The sequence below is a fragment of the Paramisgurnus dabryanus genome, chromosome 6 (genome assembly GCF_030506205.2).
Source record: "Paramisgurnus dabryanus chromosome 6, PD_genome_1.1, whole genome shotgun sequence".
In the NCBI taxonomy this organism is placed as follows: Eukaryota; Metazoa; Chordata; class Actinopteri; order Cypriniformes; family Cobitidae; genus Paramisgurnus; species Paramisgurnus dabryanus.
The window spans coordinates 25,750,864-25,771,387 of NC_133342.1; the positions used below are offsets into that span (position 1 = coordinate 25,750,864).

At 38.0% G+C, this 20,524-nt stretch overlaps 1 protein-coding gene across 1 annotated transcript in view; it reads left to right on the plus strand.

Moving 5' to 3' along the window:
* Nucleotides 1-520: 520 nt before the first annotated feature.
* Nucleotides 521-20,524, plus strand: part of grin3ba (glutamate receptor, ionotropic, N-methyl-D-aspartate 3Ba) — a 70,725-nt gene continuing 50,721 nt past the window's right edge. The window contains exon 1 of the mRNA XM_065276351.2: nucleotides 521-2,060. Coding sequence (XP_065132423.1) covers nucleotides 1,608-2,060 — 453 coding nt within the window. The 5' untranslated portion in view covers nucleotides 521-1,607. The remainder of the gene's footprint in view (nucleotides 2,061-20,524) is intronic.

Below are 20,524 nucleotides of genomic sequence, written 5' to 3' on the forward strand. Positions count from 1 at the left end.
TACTACTATTACCAGCAAATGGATTTGTGGGTGCAAAGTGCAATGTTTTCAAAACGCACACGTAATTGCTTAAAAAGAAATTCAAGTCAAGCAGTGCTAATATGTTGTTTCTTGTCAGACAGGAAAATAATCAGTTGAATGAAAGAAAAACATAACACTGTATTGATGTTAGATCAGATAAATATGACTATTTTAAAGTAAATACCATTGTGAATAAACACAACACCTGTAGTTACGTGTATGTGTCTGTGTATGCATTTTGAGAGGAGGGAAAACTCATTTTAGATGTATTTTTATTTCTCACCTCATAAAATACCCTAGGGTGTGCTGACTTGTTATTGCAAATGTGCAGCAGGCATCATTTTCTGAATGTAATCAGGCCTTAGTTCCCAATAATAATTGGGCAAGCTAAGATTGTGTAATGAACACTCACACATACTTTATATGTTTATTTACTCACGGAGAAAATTTATTGCAACGTGTATTTATAAGAAACAATTTCTTAAAAATAATGGCATTTAGATTTAAAACAGATAGGCAGGTGTGTATATGGAATCTGAATGCAATATTGGGGAGGCCTTGGGATGTTATTATTAATAGCTTGATATACACACTAATGATATCGCTTAATCAGAAGGATTTTTTTATTGAGCTGTTGTTACACCTTGCATTTAATTTTTGCTCTCCAAAAGAGTGACAAGTTAATAATGCTGTTCAAACACAAACAAAGGCCACCGTAAATTAATTTCCCCTAAACAGTGAATTCCTGTTTCCATGCAATTATTTTTTAATTAAACGCTTTATGAATGGGCATTGTTCTTGAACTATTCCAGAGCCCCTGAATTCACGAGGCAATTACGTCCTCAGTCACCTCTTTATCTCTTCCTAAGGCTTCCCTGAAATTATAAACTGTAAAATATTTACCTTGGCGGCCACTAGTCCGTAGGGAATAGTGCACCTGTCATGACTCTATGATTAACTAACCAACTAAGATTTAAATATATTATTATAATGTTTTATACTGTAAGCTAAGAATATATTTTTGATTTGAAGATATTATACTTATGTTTCATACTGTACTGTAAGTGACCTTTGGGAATATATTTTTAGCATAATATCACACACTCCTAAAAAGGGTTCTTTACCACAGAAGAACCATTTTTGGTTCCCCCAAAACCTTTTTGGAAACATATTCTTTCCTACCTTTTTCATAGTCTGTAGAACCTTCCTCCACCAAAAGGGAACCTTTGTGTAACAGTTAAAGGTTCTGTGGGTGTTAAAGGTTGTTTAAACATACATACAGCTCACCAAGGAACCTTTTTTAGTCATTTTAAAAGCGCAGCCAAGAGTTAAAGTCTTTCCCAGTCCGATACAACGCAGCTGTTCTCCGACCAGCTCAATGATGCTGAGACAATCTTAAGTGGCACAACACCTCCCTTCACGGCGCGCACACCAACTCTCCATCCACACTTGGAGTAGATGTCATCTATGCAACACCGAGGCTACATCAGCGCGCACGCAGAACCCTTAAGGACAGGAAAAATTGGACAAGAATAGAGCGATGCCATCTTGTGACGAGACCTCAATCCAGTTGCGAAAGGAGCAGGATGAATTTAGTGCTCTCCAGATTTTTGGCATACCTTCACGTCGGGCTCCAAGTCGCTCTCCACTTGTGTATTTACCCGTGTCATCTGCATCCCCAGCCCTGTCACATCTTGGCACGCATTGGGCACACGGTGCGTTTGGGTGCGCTCCTGCCGACCCGCCAGCAATCCCGGATACAGGGCGCCCTAAACCGCGCCCTGGTCCACCTTCGGCAAAGTGGAAACAACTTCTTACCCTACAATCTGAGTTTGGAGGTATTGTCCCGAGAACCGCTCAATGGAGACCCGGAGTCCATGTTCAGGTGCGTGTGTCAGGATATCGTTGTGCAAGGAGTCTCCGCTGTGCTCGCGTTCCCACAGAGCCACGACGAGCTCGTGCAAGTGGAGTTTATGTCCTCGTTTTTGGAAATACCTTTCATCAGTATCATTGAGCAGGGGGAACCTCTTAAGACTCAGGTAAGCTACTCATTTTTCGTCTCGTATAGAAGTGCAGAAATCTTTACTTTTGTAACAGAGCGAGCTTTGCAATTTGAGGAACACGCGCTCAAACTATACGCGTCTTTTAAGTCTGTTTTCTTTTTCGCAATGTGCCTTTTGTATATATATACATATTTGCTTATTTTATTACCTGCATTAACTTCTACAATTGTCATTCATGTTATCGTGTCAACATTCCGTGAACTAAGTAAGCGCGTAATGGTACAGAAAATAGGCAGAAAGCTGACAGTTGTACCAACCCCTGAACAACAGATGTTACTGTAAAAGAGAGAGGCAGGCAAAAAAGAGTTTCGGCTCTCTAAAAGTTAAAACTGTCAGGTTTATTTTTGTCAGTTTTATCCTTTGAATGAGGTGAAAGGCAGAGTGTGTTCCACTGGAACAATCTGAATACTGTTTAGGGCTCAGGGTTAAGATGTGTGGACCCTCATTAGTATTCAAAGCAGCAAACAGAGCGGATGCCAGTCACACCAGTTGTTTCTGTTTGAATCCAGCAGTGCAGCCAGTTACAGTGGTTTCTCTTAGCAGGAGAAGCTCAAAAGATTTCCCTCTCTGACAGCATATGGGCACAATGGAATAAAGACTTTGGTTAAGGATAAAGAGTCCAGAACAGCGGGTCAGCGAAGAGACTCGTCCTTTAAAACATTCATTCATAACAGCTTGATTTATTGGACATCTTATAAAGTGTAAGGCACTCTTCTGCATTTACTGCCAGGCTGCTTGAAAGTGCTGCTCATGTATCGTGTTATTAATGTGAGTCGGAGCGGAAACATAACCAGGTCCATTTGTGTGATTAATGAAAATAATTCACAAAATGTTTGTGATTGCTTCATTTTGACACGGCCCTCAGGAAGTGTACAATCATTAGTGCCTATCTTTTTCGAGACAAAGTCGAGCCTGGCTCGTGGCATCGCTGTGGAGTCATTACATTTCCAAGTTACTTTAACAAATTAAAAGACAGATCTAACGTTATAAATTTTCCTGGCCAGTGTGGAGGACATTCATCAGACGGATTTTCATTTATTTTAGGCAGCAACCCCCGGGATATTGCATAAGACTTTATACAGTCTTCCAAAGTAATATTCTTTATAGTGAATAACTCCCCGTTCGGCCCTTCAAAGAAAAACATATCCACGCGCTAGCGTCTTTCGCTGAGCGCATAGGTTGAATTTGCAGTTAGTGTCTGAGAAATTCTATTGAAAATGTTGTTTCTATGGTTTTTATAGTATCTCTTAATTTAGTTTGTTTGCAGAACAAATATGCTGGCTTGGCCTGTTTAGTCCGTAAAATTCCTTTGCTAAGCTATGCTCCATTGCTTCTTAACTTGTTTCCCTTCTATAGAAAGTATTCCTGAACACAAAAGGAAGATTAGCACATGAAAAACTCAATTTGTCCCTTTGAATGAAATTACATTCTAATCCGAGGCCTTTCTCAATTATGCCTCATTGTTAGTTTAGCTCATAACCACTGGGAGAGTTATTAAGCTTAATGAATGTTTAACTTAAGAGGACTGTTTAGACACTGTCCAAATGTTGATTTTTCAGTTAAACCCTTATGCCTTAACATCTAGAGTGGAATGCGAAAGTGACCTTATTATGTACACCTAAATCAAGACATTGATTTGTGCAGAAGCTATTATTATCTTGTGCATGCCCTTATTATAACATAGCTTGGCCTTTTGCCATCGCATTCTTGACTTGTACTGGAGATGTAACCTTTGGAAGAGTAATGCATTTTTGAAACGTATCCCTTGCAGTACATCTCCCCTATAGTTAAGGGGACTGTGATGACTGTGATCTGAACTTACCCCTATCTTTTAGTTTACATAATTATTATAGTCATTTGTCTACAAAGTGACATTTTTATAATGGGTCATAATACTAAATGACACCATTTTGGCTGCTAAAATTTAATTTAGAGGAAACCACATCAGTTGTAATTCATATATTTATACTCAGAAACATTAACTTCATTGCACTATTCATGCATTTGTAATTGCAGTGCAATGGCATATTACAGCTCTGTATAAATCTGTCTATATCCAGGTCTGTGTAAATAGTAGAGGTAGACCGATTAAACATGCAGATCATTTTTCTGAGTGCATCCTTTGCTTCATATCATTAAGAAGTACTGTAATTCATTTGCTGAATAGATGCTGCATTAACAGAGAAACAACAACAGGAACCTAAGTTCTGATATGACAAGGCTGACATGACTATTATATTAGTAGTCGGTGACGGCCGGTGACTTCTTTTTTTGAGGGTGCATGATGCGAAGCTCGTCACATCATGTATGTAGCTGGTCATGTGTGTGGTTCATCATTTCAAAATATGTGTTTGGCGCGTCAAGTGAACCTTTGTGCATCACGTGTCATGCCCAAATAAGTGCCTGCTGCACACATATGCAGCTGTTGGCTACTTTAACATATCCAACAAATCAAAATCTGATTTCAGTTCTTTTTTATCATGACTGCAACATTTTACAGTACATGTAGTTACCTTGTACATATATGGTGCATATTTCATACTAACAGACAAATGTGTGGTATTACTTATTTTGTAATTAATCGGTTATCACTATCGGTCAACCTCTAGTAAATAGTCCTTTTGGCATCTGACACTATGATTATTCTGTAAAGCCATTTGCACATAAAAGTGACTTGACCTAAATGATACAATATCACCAGACCTTGACATTAACTTTTTTGCACATCAGCCAAATTGGCTAGTTGTTTTCCAAAGTTACTAGTCACTTAGCCTTTTCACTAGCCACAATTTTGGTGGTGGTAAAATACATTTTTAATAAGATTAAACGTGACTTTGGCATCCTAAAATGACTTTAATTTGAGTAATTTTACTTAATTTAGCTATAGATTAGAGATTGACTTTCAAATGTAGATTGAGATTTTTAAGATTAAATTAAGACTACATTTATTAGTTGGTACAGTATATAGCATATCAGTATAGATCATGTCATACATTTAGGTGCATGAAAAACATGTAAGTCATAAATAGATTAACTTCTAATAAATATATTAAAGGGGCCATGTCACAAGACTTTTTTAAGATGTCAAATAAATCTTATGTGAAGCATATATGTGAAGTTTTAGCACAAAATACCATAAAAATAATTTATTACAGCATCTTAAGAATGCCACTTTGTAGGTGTGTGCAAAAATGTGCTGTTTTGGGAGTGTCCTTTAAAATGCAAATGAGCGGATGAAGTGCAAACACTGATCACAATGATGGTGGTTTGTTGCAATTGAAACTCAATTGGGCTGTGAATTATTTTCTCTCTCTCTCTTTCTCTCTGCACTAAATGGCAGTGCTGTGATTGGATAGTGCAGATTAAGGGGCGGTATTATTATAATAAGAGCTCCTTATGACATCATAAGGAGAGCCAAATTTCAACAACCTATTTTTTCATGTGCTTGTAGAGAATGGTTTACCAACACCAAGTTAGTGGGTTGATCTTTTTCACATTTTCTAGGTTGATAGAAGCACTGGGGACCCATTCATAGCACTTAAACATGGAAAAAGTCAGATTTTCATGCCATGGCTCCTTTAAAAGTGGTGCAGGGGTGTAGAAGATTAACTGAAAAGATAAACACAGCAGTAAATACTTTGAAGACATGTAGCCTACATGGATTTTACTGTCAACTTGTACAGTATATGCATATTATATTTTATAAGCTTGATCATGGTTTCTGTTAAAAGTGATTTAAGAATTCAAGGTGTAATGTCAAGAGGGCATTACTGTTGCCCAAACTAGCCTACATTAATATGATGTGCGAACCTCTCCGCTCGCGAGTTTCCTTTGAGTTCGGACAAAACTGTGAAGTGTGTATTCCGGTATGCGCTATGAATCCTCTTTCTGCTTTTGCTCAGAGAGTGTGCACACACTTCAATCTCTTCAATCACTTCCAATTGTTTTATCTCTCCAGAAGTGTGCGTGTATGCGCTCAGACTGCGTCCCGTGCATTCATAAATCCATCAGCGCTCGAGCTCTCTATGGTAGCCTAAATAACCCCTGCTGTACATTGCGCTGGGTGCAGGGAGTGCTCATGGGAGTTGTTGTTTCCCAGTGTCGCATTACGCATTGTTTATTATTTCGCATAACATTTTAGAAAACTACAAAAAAATTATATTCAACCTGCCAAAGTGCCAGTATTGGGATTGGCTGTCTTACTCGCCACAGCGAAAATGTACCCGCATTTGACGGGTTGGCAGGTGTGAATGTCAAGCCCTGAATATCACCCCTTTCTTCAAGCAACCTGCTCATTTTTTTAAAGCACCTGGTGTGCAGCCTTTACAGTAATAGTCACAGAGGTGGTCTGCAATAGATCTCCTTCTCTCACTCACTACATTGCTATGCACGCATGCATACACAACTCCACCTATTCCCAGCCGGAACAATGGGGATCATCAGTGCATTGCTCAATTGTCCAAGGCCTGGATCGCTTCATTACAAAGGCTGGGGTGTAAATAAAGTGTGAAATACCTGGAGGAGATGGTCTGTAATCTCCCACATGTGCAGGGCTGAGATAAGCCCAGATGGGCCACTAAAGTCTCTGAGAGTAAGTGTGGGAATAAGCAGGGGTGTATTAGGCAGGTGAGAAGGATTGTGCTCCGAGCTGTGCTCATGGGGTCAGAATGGATCAATGTTGCCAGGCAGCTAGCCTTACGGCACCCAAGCACATTCATATGGTTTATTAAACATCTGTGTATGCGGTTTAATGCCATCTGGATTTGGGTTAATGCCCACATACTTTAAGCCGAGAATGCTCTGACCCATCAAAACTAACTGGACAGGTAAGGGACATGTTTGGATACTCTGCACTGTACATTTCCAAACGTATTTTTTTGTGTTTTGATGCACCTGCAAAAATATTACAGCTTAATTGAATTTTGGATGTACATTTCCACTTACTGATAGCGATCAACATGCTGTGGCCTGGCGTAATTTATGACTCTTTCTGAACCATTTCCACTTTATAGGCTATGTGCTATTTGCACTCCAACCCTTTTTAATCTTAGGTGAACTTTAATCCCGCCTGATCTCTCAATAAAACACAATCGAATTTTCCCTCTGCTCCGATCTCAGTTCTCACTAAATACTGTACAGCGCGTCTCACAAAATGATTCACGCTGCCTTTCAAATCTCACCACAGAGATGATTCATTGTTTTGATTTTGGCACTTGGCAGCATTATGGTGGCCAAGCGGAGACCGGCATGCATTTCATTCCAATAATATCTCTCCGGAGTTCCTAATTTTGTTTTGGAATGACTGCTGTTGCCATCTTTATTGTCCTGATACTTCACTTCAGATTTTTAATTGTTTTTCTCATAGCAAAACAATAAAAAGCATGTTTATCTTTTTGTTGGTTAGATCGCAAGACTCTTTATGTTTTTTAAATCAATTTTCTTATGAAGAATCCACTCAGTAGCTTGGCACTGGGTGAAGCCTATATCTAAATCTGCAATCTAGCTGCTTCTCGGCTGCTTTTATGATAAAGCTGGTGGAGAAAACAAAAGAGAGAGAGAGAGAAAGAGAGGAACGTCTGTTCATCTTGGCATGGGACCCACAAACAGCATCTAAGAATGGGAAAGAGATTTGCATAAGCGGGTATTACAGTTTAGCACTATGGATATGCTACTTTTGATGCAAGTTCCCTCTGTGTATCAGTGTCTCTATGTGACTCGTTTTTCATCTTCCCTTCAATCAATTTTTTTATTTGCATTACTTTTGTCTTATCTCTTTTACTCCGGCGAGTATGTTTCAATTATCTTCCCGACTTCTCCGATTGGATAGAAAAAGCCTTTGGATAACAAGGGAGAAGATGGGTTGAGCGTTCCCATCATGCAGGGTGTGTGAGGCACGTACAGTAAACGCAGCTTTGATGCTTATTTATGACTGATGCATTTTAAGCACTTTCTGATCAGAGCAGTTTCATACCCATCTGCACAAAAAATGCCTCCGCTTCAGTTAAGCTGCAAGCGAGGGATTTTTCACTTTCTGAAGGAGCGATTCTGCCTTAATTACCCCGAATGTTGATTTATAAAACACGGTCATCACTTTTAACACCCATTTTCAATTTCAAGTTCAACCCATTTTTAATTTTTGCAGTGCTTGGAGTAACAGCTGCAATTTTAGCATTCATTAAACTCGTCAAAGCCTTTATTGTTTTGAATGGCAGTTGTAAACTAGTAAAATAAGAAATAAACAGTCGCAGATTTCAATAAAGCGAAAACCCATCTGCTTCGACGCAGCAGTAAAACTCGTCTTTCTCGCCGACTTTCACCTACAGATTCATTTATATCCGCCTTCATTCCCTTAGATGAAAATTAATTCCCCAGTCTTGTAATGCATCTCAAGGTGGGTCAAACTTTGAATGTTATTGCAGTTACAATTGCAATATGGAGCCTGTCGCTGAATATCCGCTCAACGGTACGTGTAGATATGCAGAGACAGCCATGTGGAAGTGTTTATTCAGCTCTGTCAGACTCACTTACTGTTGCCTCCGTGTTGCTGATGATTGCAGACATTGTGCTGAATTACCTTTTGCGCCCCCCCCCCCCCCCCCCTGCACCTTTAGCGAGGTTGCCCAGCCCCTTTAACACGCATTGCTTGGCTATCAGAATTCTTGTTAACTTTCATCTTTTCTTCCTGTTTCCCGATCGCTGTTTCAAAAGACTACACAAACATGACCTGGATTGCCTTGACATCTCCAACAATGTTGTTTTTGTCCCCTGTATGGACGAAACGATGTGAAGAGACATCAGCTGCAGCTGCACATAGTCATTAATAATGATGAGAGATTTTACAGCGTTTTATAATGAATCAGTCACTCATAAGAAAGCAATGGGGTTTAGATGCCCTGCATTAGAATATGACAGATAAACTATTGCTGAAGAAATGATCTTTTGGTATGGACTTGGAGTCCCTTTATATATCCATCTTGGCCTTGAAAGCTCATCGGTATGCGCAGTTAATGTCTTTGCTTTAAGTAAACATTAGTCACAGTTAGGAATTCACTTTACAGTTAGGTATTGATTTTGTATTTGTCTTGAAATGATAAGAGGTTACATTATCTTCCTTACCTTTCAGAGCGTCTGCTAAATGACTAAATGTTTCATGTAATGAACACAGTGTTGGTGATGGTTTCAAAAACAGTATAAACATATATATAACATAAAAAACTTGGATTACGCATGCGGTTGCTATAAACATAGGGAACATGTACATAGGGATGCACCAATGTTTGGCAACGGAAACTGAACCAACATCCAAAAATAGGGTAAAAGAAAGCATTTTCAGTGTTCATTCCCATTGTCCCAGTGTCCTTCCCATTCACTTATATGGCGAATCGTTTTGTGTCGTTTTATTTATTGGAAACATTTTAAAATTGCTATTTTAAGCCAAATAATTTCATCCCTAATTATAAACATTGTATTTAAAAGATCTGCATGAAGATTCTTTAAAGGGGACATTTCACAAGATTTTTTAAGATATAAAATAAATCTTTGGTGTCTCCAGAGTACGCATGTGAAGTTTAAGCTCAAAATATCATATAAATAATTTATTATAGCATGTTAAAATTGCCACTTTGTAGGTGTGAGCAAAAATGTGCCGTTTTGGGTGTCCTTTAACCCCATTGCAATCCTGCTATATTTTGCAAAAACGCCTAAAAAAAACATACCCAAAGTAAATTGCATACTGTTCTTGAAGTATTGGGAGTATATGCATGATTTTGATGTCTTTTGAAAGGTAAGACTCTGAAGTTTGTTCCTATACAGTCAGATTCACTTTAAGTCTTACTGTTATAAAGTAATAGAATTTTAAACACACTGAAAGAGGGGAAAAAAATATTCCGCCTACTTTTTTTTTGTAAACAGTTGCCTGCAGATGACTAATAATGGGGAGCTTTTAGCTGGAAAACACATTCAGATCATAGCATGAAGCCTTACAAAGCTTTACCAAGCAAATTTGATTACAATATCTTAGAAAATGTGTCTTTTTCACATGTTTATCCAAGTTTATGTCTAGGCGGCCTTTTATAAAGGGCACTTGGAGACACCAAATGGCCCTTTGTAACCATTGACATAAAATGCTGTTTTTCTTGAATGCTTCAATGTACAATCATATTTTTGGGCTCTAATGAAAGGTTACACTTAGAGCTACTCTATTTCATGTCCAAATTTACTGTCAATAATTGCTGACACATAGTAAATGAAGCATAAACACTTTATAGTGTTGAAAAAACTAAATTCTTGAAACTATACTTGTAAAAATAAAGATACAAAACAAGTTCTATAGTAATAAAATACTTTTAATATTAGAAAAAACACAATCTAAATATATCAATGTATAAAAAAAACTATTTAGAAATTTTACAATAATATTACAGGTTATTGGCAACATGCCACTCGTTATTACACTCACGGCTTTTCAAAAAGCACAAAGGCACATCACATGAAGAACATTTTACAGTTGTCTTTGCATGGCAGTGCCTGCACCTTAGACGACCTGTGGTGCTGTCTCCACTAATATGCCAAGGCTTGTGATGTGCTCTGTGTGAAGTGGGCGATGGAGCGGGCATGTCAGCAGCCGCTACCAGCAACTCACTAGTGTCTCACTAAATGCCTTCTGGTGCATTGGCACCTCCCCTTTACCTTTAGGTATATGCTTGTAAATCAGGAAGGCATTCACAATGGCAATGTCTAAGAAATGATAAAAAAGGCCTTTACCACTTCTGGGTTTTGTGGATCACTTTATAATAGCTGATTAGGGCATTGGAAAGGTCCACACCACCCATGCACCTGTATGGACAGATAAGACAACATTGAGGCACATATTTTTTTCATTTATAATCTATATTCTACTATTTTACTTGCATATGCTACTATTTTACTTGCATAAAGTAACGCAGAATCACACACAGACACACACGCAAATACGGGCACAAATACCTGTGCATGGGCGCATACAAACACACTCGTGCATGAGATCACAAAACACGCACAATATATCACAACACGCAGCAAAACATAGCTCTATTTTACTTGCATAAAGTAACGCAAAAGCACACACAGACACACACGCAAATACGGGCACAAATACCTGTGCATGGGCGCATACAAACACACTCGTGCATGAGATCACAAAACACGCACAATATATCACAACACGCAGCAAAACATAGCTCTATTTTACTTGCATAAAGTAACGCAAAAGCACACACAGACACACACGCAAATACGGGCACAAATACCTGTGCATGGGCGCATACAAACACACTCGTGCATGAGATCACAAAACACGCACCCAAACAAAGCTCTATTTTACTTGCATAAAGTAACGCAAAAGCACACACAGACACACACGCAAATACGGGCACAAATACCTGTGCATGAGCGCAAACAAACACACTCGTGCATGAGATCCCCAAACACGCACCCAAACACAAACCTCAGTACCAACAGTAAAATATGTTTTATAATACAATAAAACACTTACTTGTCGAGAGTGAAGTCTCCCCCATCCAAAATATCTCTTCCTGCTACCGAGTCGACGGCGGAAACGCTCTCTTCGTCTGAAACGTCTTCCTCCAACAAATCACTTTCACGCCTGGTACACTGCTCGACAACTTCTTCAAGTGAAAAGTTTCTTTTACTTGCTCTTTTCGACATTGTAAAACTTTTTAGACGCTCAATGCTTTCCTAGCACAGCATTAGCAGCATTAGCGCACGGCCCCGAGTCACCACTGGGATTTACGCACAGCGCGCAACCCAACGAATGATTGTTTGTGCACGGCCAATCGGGTTACAGGTTGAATCTTTCTAGTCAAGCGGCATGTCATTCTTTTCAGAATCTTATTGGCTATCAGATACGCCTGTCATTTGCAAACTCTGACGCGACAGGATCGATCTATTGTCAATCAAATAGAGGACGGTCCCATCCTCGCTCAAGGGCGTTCCTTGTGTATTTCTCCCTGTTGTCACCTATGAGAAGCACCTATTCGCTCAAGTGAGGTGTCAATCAAAAGGGCAGAGTTCAGCGGCCATTTTGACATCAACACATCTGCAATGTTTACAAGTGAAGAGACGCTACACGACGGAATGCGTCGGAGATTTGGTGGCTTTGTTGGCTATTTATAAATGATACTACTATGTTCCTTGGATGTTTATTGACTTATACATGTGCTGTGGACTAAATATTTCACTGAATTGGATTTACTGGACCCTTCAGAGTGTAACTACACCGTTTTTGTTGGAATTTTATGGATCTTTGGACTACAAGAAGGCGTCATAGGTCAGTTTTTTCATTTTCATACACATTTTGTAGCTGGTTTTTTGGTTGTTGGTTGTTTGACAAACACTCTGATTGCACTGACTGTGTTGACTGGATCTTAATATGGTTTACATCGTTCGAATCACAAGAATCTCAGCTTTTTAATGATATATGATATGTTTAGGTTTGTCTTTTTTAAGTTGTTGTATTTCCCAATGTTATCAACCAAAACACATGCAGTGTGCCGCCGGCGGTACAGCGGATTCGGATCAGGTTAAAATGCAAATGAATGGCAGTGCCGTGATTGGATAGTGCAGATTAATGGGCGGTATTAACCCCTTCTGACATCACAAGGGGAGCCAAATTTCAATGACCTATTTTTTACATGCTTGCAAAGAATGGTTTACCAAAACTAAGTTACTGGGTTGATCTTTTTCACAATTTCTAGGTTGATAAAAACCCAATTATAGCACTTAATCATGGAAAAAGTCAGATTTTCATGATATGTCCCCTTTAAGTTTATATTCTGGATTGAGATGAATAACTAAATGATGACTGATGTGTTCCTGTACTGTAACTCTTGTAGCTCAGTCAGTAAAGCATTGTGTTAGCAGTGCAAAGGTTGTGGGTTTTATTCTTTCCTGTCAGAAAAAATGGTCCAAATATGGTCCCAAGCTGTCAGTGGGGCAGTACTATTTATAAAAGTCTTAATATGTACCATTTATGTACAGATATTGTATTCGTTTGTACCAATACTGTGTGTACCTTTTAAGGTGCAAAAAAGTACTTTTTGAAAGGGTACCGCCCCAATGATAGCATTTTTTTGACAATTTTTCCTGACAGTGTAGGGAACCCACAAACTCCTAAAATACTGTATATGTATAAAGCTTAAATGCACTGTAATTTACTTAAATAAAAAATGAATAATATCATCCTAAAAACCATCTCCCTTCTTTCTTACATTCATATGATATTTCCTTGGCCTGGTGACAGCATCCCAAAAAGCTGTTATCTTGTTGGATTACAGACCAACTCCACATTCACATCTCGCATGCCCTGTTCTGGGACTGTGTGTGTACTTTGCCTACAGCCACCAACCACAGGCCTTCATCTTGACTCGGTCTGATATATTTCAGCCCACCAGCAGTCTGTGTTTCTGGCATCCCATCCTCCTGGGAGGACTAGGGCCTGCTGCGTTCACACATCGATTCCAAAATGTTATTCTTTTTGAGCAGGGACCATGTAAATGTCAAGCAAAACTTGAAAAAGGAAGATTGATCCAAGCATGAAATCATCATTATCTGCAAAGCACAGACCAGTAGTCTCTGGATTTGGGGAATTTCAATGAGGACAACAGTGAGGTGCTGTTGATCTTTTCGAACTGAGGAACTGGAAAAGGAGCTTAAAAGTAGCTGTTGTAAACCTACAAAGCTCAGTTTCTCTAATATGTGGCTATTGTACGATGCTTATTCAATACAGACATGAAGAAACAATAAATGATACAGTGCTGAATTCTCCCAATTCTCCAAATTTTAAAGGATAGTTCACCCAGAAATTGTTCTGTCATCATTAGCTTTATTTCCAAACATAAATTACTTTACTTTTAATATGGAACACAAAATGATGTATTATGCAAAATGTAAAAGACTAACAGGGATGGGCTGGCATAGTAAGTGTGTGCAGTGCCGCTGCTAGCCATTTTGGTGCCCTAAGCATAATTCTTTTATAATGCCCCCCACCCCGACCCTGAGAAAAAAACGTTTGTTTTGCCAGTTCAATTTTTTATTGCCAAACATATAACCTAATAGCAGAAAGTGAAATCTTCACAGCTTTAGTCAACACACACTAGAAAGTGCAAACTTTTATAGAATAGCAAAACAGAAAAAATTACCAAACTTAAATTATCAAAATCATCCAGACATGTTTTTTCCAAGTACAATGTCACTTTAAATAAATTACATTAAATAAACATCAAGTAAACAAGAATACTCAATATTCTTAAATAAAACAAAGATTCAGATAACTAAGTGTCAAAGTAATGTTTGCTTCATATCATGACGTTTTATATTTATATATATTTAAGAGTCATGAATTGTTAGCCTAACATGTGCACTGACTGCTAATGTTAACTTTTACTGAGAAAGTATTAACCACCGTCAGGTCAAAATAAACCACAAAATAAAACACTGCTCAATAGTAAGAAAGTCTACTAAGCTGCGTCAGTTATTTGTAAAATGCATGTGCATACCGTATGTAATGTTTTACAGTAATGTTTCTCAATTTAGCTTGCACTGAAGTTATATTATAAATTATAACAACATGTTTGCTAAACATTAATATCAGCACAGCAAGTTCGAGGCGCATTACGATTAGCAGCAGCTGCAGTCAATGCGGATTTCCCTTATTTAGGAGGGAATGATTAAACATGATGGACTTACCTGCAAGTGATGCTGTCTTTTCGGGGACATTTCCAAAAGTTGCCTTCTGACTGGCCGTTTCTCAATCCGAAGGATGCAGCCTGCGCGAGGTCGCATATGCAGGCTGCATACGTCATCAAGCCTGGTTTATTTCAGTTAACTGAACATTACATTAGCAAGTCATAAGCATATTACAACAATTTACGATTAACTAAGAATAATAGTTAACTTTAAAATTGTCAATATAACGAAATAAGAAAGTTTTGATGACGTATGCAGCCTGTAAATGCGACCTCTGCAGGCTGCAGCCTTCGGATTGAGAAACGGCCTCTGTCAAACTTCGTCAGGCGCCCGCGCGATCAACCGGCACGGACAATCAAAGGCTGGGGGGCATACTTTCTAGACTAGAGCAATTAAATTATCTCGTCCCCCCTTTTTGTAACATATACATGGATAAAAGTGCCTAATAATATTTCTATAGGCTAATGAAATAATTTCAGCATTATAATTTTTTTCAGTATTTTTGGTGCCCCCTCAGCACGTGATGCCCTACGCACAGCGCGTGATGCGCGTTATGGGAGCGGCGGGGCTGAGTGTGTGTATTCTGAATCCTCTGTGCAACAGCCCTCCGCCCATCAAATAGCTACCCAGGACATCTGCCCACCAACCCTACCATACAGTAGTCAGCTAGAGCTGGATCAGTGACAGCCTCGATTGCTATTCACTTTCATTGTATTGAACAAGATGCAATTAAAGTAAATGGGGTTGCCAGTCTTTAACATTTTGTTTTTTCTTATGTGGTAGAAAGTCAACATAAACATGAAAAAAAATACAGAATGTTTGTATTTCTGGAAGAACTATTCCTTTAAACTGATGCATATCTATTTGAAATGTACACTCTAAAAAACAAACGGTGCTATATAGCACCAAAACAGTTGCTTTGGATCGTAACGATAGAAGAACCATTTTTAGTGCCATATAGCACCGGTGAAGAACCAGTGAAGCACCAGTGAAGCACCTGTGTAGAACCATATAGTGCTATGTAGAACCATATGTGGTGCTATATGGCCCCTATATGGTTCTACACTGGTGCTTCACTGGTGCTTCACTGGTGCTTCACTGGTGCTTCACTGGTTCTTCACCGGTGCTATATGGCACTAAAATGGTTCTTCTATCGTTACGATCCAAAGCAATTGTTTTGGTGCTATATAGCACCGTTTGTTTTTTTAGAGTGTACAGAAAATAAAATAATGAAGTAATTGATGTAAATATATGTATTTTGTCCAAAGAGTGCATTCAAGCTATACATTTTTAATCAGTCAGTATGTGTTTTTCTTGAGAATCGAACCCATAACCTGCTAACGCACTGAACTACCAACTGAGCTGCAAGAATACCTTCAGTCTGATTTAATAATCACATCAGCAACTAACATGTAGCATTATGTCTCTGGTTAGGCTGCATAGGGTTACTGAAATGATAAATTTACCCTCAAGTTAATTAAACATTTTTTAAATATTAATATATAATTAATCATCTGCCTGTCATTAATTCTGGAAGAAATGATGTGTCATGCATCATATATTACTCTCCTTTCTCTAAACCACCATGAAGCGGGCCGACCTCTGAACGTTTTTCCGGCCTGTCTTTGAATCTGATAACATATTTCAGTGAAGTCATTTTTGCATAACATTTGAGAAGATTACTCTGCTCGTGATGTCCTTTGCACATTTTAAATGCTATCAGTCAACATTCTAAAGCAGATTTGCATATGAAGTGTGTAGATGAGGCCGAGCAGAGCAGGCGGCACATGCCACGCCACACATTGAGAGGATTTCAATTTTAGCATGAGTGCCGATGGCAGCTGCTCGTTGAGGAAAATGCAGTGAAACTTTGTGATTAAGAAGAACGCGGCTCTTAACATTTATTTACATTAAAAAAGGATATTTTTAACCCTACTTCTACATGTACAAGAACTGGATTCAGGGGAAAATGTAAGTTTGAACAGATTGATCCTTATAGATGATATTCCTTTGGGGAGACATACATGGGTAGTACCCAAAAAGTAATTTTTTTCATAATTTACCCTTAAGTTGTTCCAAACCTTTATGCATTTCTATTGAACACAAAGATATTTTGAGTAATGTTTATAATCAAGCAGTTTTGGAGCATCATTGACTTCCATGGTAGGAAAAATACTATAGAAGTTAATGGTGCTCCAAACAGTTTGGTTAAAAACATTACTTAAAATATCATCCTTTGTGTTTAGCAGAACAAATAAAAATATACAGGTTTGCAACCACTTGAGTATGACGGACTGGTAACAGAATTTAGATTTTTGGGAAATTATCCAACATATTGGCTGTTTCTCAATATGCGTTCTTCGGCTCTCCTGATTTTGCCAAGTGGTTGATGTCCTCAGGGCAACATTTTGTTGACCCTGGGACAACATTTTAATCAACCAATAAGATTTCAGAAATAAGTTTTTTTTTAAGTTTAAGCTTACAACCAGGATTAGCTGTTTCTAGACCATTGTTGTTCACTTATCATGTCCTTCTGATTTTAGGGTTTGGTTATGGTTAGGGTTGGGGTTTGGGGTGGGTTTAGGTTTTATTTACAAAAATTTTGTCCTTGGGTCAACACAATATGTTGCCCTGAGGACATCTGTCACTTGCCAAAATCAGTTTGAGCGCGTTCTTCAGCGATCTTGCGTCCTTGTGTTCTCGCTCTACTACGTCATCATTAACCATTCAATTCTCAAGAACACAAGTACAGAGGACGCATACAAATACCCGGATGCGTTCTTAATATCGATGATGCATCAAGTACACACTTGCGTGCTGAAATCTGGCGAGGTCAGGTCTCAATTCTCACCAGTGCGTTCTGTGTTCTCGCGACCTTCTGAGTTCGTTCTTCCAAGGTCGCTTGGCAAGACCAATCTCTGCGAGAACGCAAGTCCGTTCTTTGCGTCTTGAAATTGAGAAACAGCCATTAGCTGTTTTAATGTTCCTTTTTAGCTCACTGTTTGACGTCACAGGCCAGTGGAAAAGCATTTAATCTGTCTTCATTTCCAACTGAGGTCTCATCTGGCAGTCAAGCCACTAATAGCATTCAAACTTGTAGAAAAGTTCATATTAACCTTCCCTTATCGACTGACATAACAAAAGTCAATTAAGTTGCCAATGTTTGGGTGTGCAGCAGGAACGTATAATTAGATTTTAATTACACATCTATTTTGTCTTTAGATAATTATTTTGATAACTCTTCTGAAGGCGTTTCGTTATTCATAAGGATAATAGGTTGTAAATTGTTATCGATGACCTACTTTCTGTTAGGTAACTTTTATCTTCAACATTTTCAAGATAAGAACAAAAAATTACAATATAATCATTTTCTAAACTTTTTTCATTATAATCTAAAAATGCTGGGTGATTTTCAACCCAAGGACAAGCCCAGCCATTGGGTTAAATTAACCCAATTTTTATTTGACTCAATGCAATGGAGTTAACACTGGCAAAGTACCTTTTAAATAAATCCTAATATGTACCATTTTTTATCCTAACGAAAAAGGGATGATCTACTATGTTCCTAAGACAAAACATAAGACAGATGCATAGCAGTTACCTTGAGTACAGCATTAAACTTCACAGGTCCACAAGGATTATTCCTGAATTTGTGTACTGTAACTTCTTTTAAAAAGCCACTGCACATGAATATTCATAAGACGTTGTAAAGTTCACTTGTTATGAATATTTGAAATAGTGTTTTTACTGTATAATGTCCAGAAGTGCAGCCTTTTGTTTCCTGCTTTTGTAAGCAGGTTCTATTTCATGAAAACGTAATAGATGAAACTTTAGCAATATTCTTAATAATAAAGCAAACAAATGTCCAAAGATCTGATTAAGCTCCATGTTTGCTTGTTTAACAGTTTGTTTACAGCATCACCAGGACAGAATATGTTTAAGATGCAGTGATGGTAAATTTGGACAGGGCCATGGTAAATCACCTTATCCATAAACTCACATATCCCAAATGGGTTTCATTTTCAATATTACTTTATCGCCCGGTGGGATTGTATCGTGCTGCATGACTCACAAGGCCTAATGTAGGAGATCATTCCAATTCCTATGTGAAGTGTAAAAAAATTATTTTTGTTTCAAAGCCCCAGACACCTCATTACGGTGCTGTTTTCTGTCCCACGGTGTTATGAATTTATGAGCACTCCTTTCACTCACAGAATGGGACATTTTTTGTGCCGTTGCATTAGGGTCACTGTAAAGCAAACAAGATTTGGAAATGTTATCAAGAGTAATAACAAGTCAGAGTATAGACAGCTACCATTTAATAACGCAGGAATGTTATTATACTGTGGACACAAACTGGGCACAGCAGTACACAAATGACAGTGATATAGTGACATACGCAAAAAGGTAACAAGCACAGTAACAAGAAATACCCTGACTTTTCGTCCTTGGAAAGGAAAAACAATCGCAGTTTGGTGCAAAGTAATCAAACTGGAGTTTCTAAAAGTGCTGAGCTTTAAGTTTCATAGCTTCAATTTCCTGTTTCATCATTACACCAAAGATCTGATTCCTGTGCAACATATGCAAAGTTAAGATAAGGAAATTTCAGTGTAGTCGTAGCTTTTGTCAAAAATCATTTTCACTTTTCTGATCTCGGCGCAAAAGAAATTATTAACCCTCTGATGCATGAATTATTAAATCGTGGTAGGAAAAATGTTTAAAGTGTTTCATTTTCCATCCAAGTAAGATTATAATCAGTTCTTATCTTGTTTCGGGTTTTTTTACAAAATGATATATTTTGAAATGACACATCTGTCCAAAGTAGTAATAAAGGGCTGTAAAGCAATTTATAGGGAAGCAACAAATGTGCCATTTTTAAATAATAACTTACAATATTTTTAGGAATGCATAAAACAACATTCTTTAATAAATTATGAGCTGAGTAGAAAACCTCTCAGATTATTTCATTTTTTGAGATGCTTGAAATATTAAAGTTACATGTCATGTTCAAACACAGCCTTACTATCGCCAAATACACAAGCATTTGGTGTGTTTTGATTAATAGGTTTAATTGCGATATCAAAATACCTTATGGTATATATTATCTTATTACACGGCACTCTAAAATGCTTGATTCTGATTGGCCAGTCGCGACATTTCAAGGTTTGTTATTCCGAGATAACCTGAAACTAATGACACACCGTAACCCGGATGCTGCAAATATTTTGACAGGTACTGTTTGATATTACCCAAAATGTCTTACAATAACATATATGACATTATATTTACAAATTAATGAACCAAATAGTGTGTTTGTGACATCTGAACATCTTATTTAAACACAGAAAGCAACCAGGTTTTCCTTACGGAAGGTCTGCACTCGTTAAAAATAAACAAATAAAATATTGGTAAATCAATATTTAATGTTTTTTACCTAATTATGAGGTAAATATCCATGTAATAAGCAGGATAATGTACAGGCAGCAAAGGTATCATGAAATAATCCCATTCAATAAGACCCTCTGCTTCGTATCGTGTCTAGAGCTGGGTATTGGCAAGGGCCTCACGATACGATACGTGTGTCAAGATACAATGTATCATGATACGATACAATACGTTGCACGTTGCTATACATTGCAATGCTTTTTCTTTTTTTATCAAAAATGTAAAAAAAAAATAGAGACATTGGCCGTATA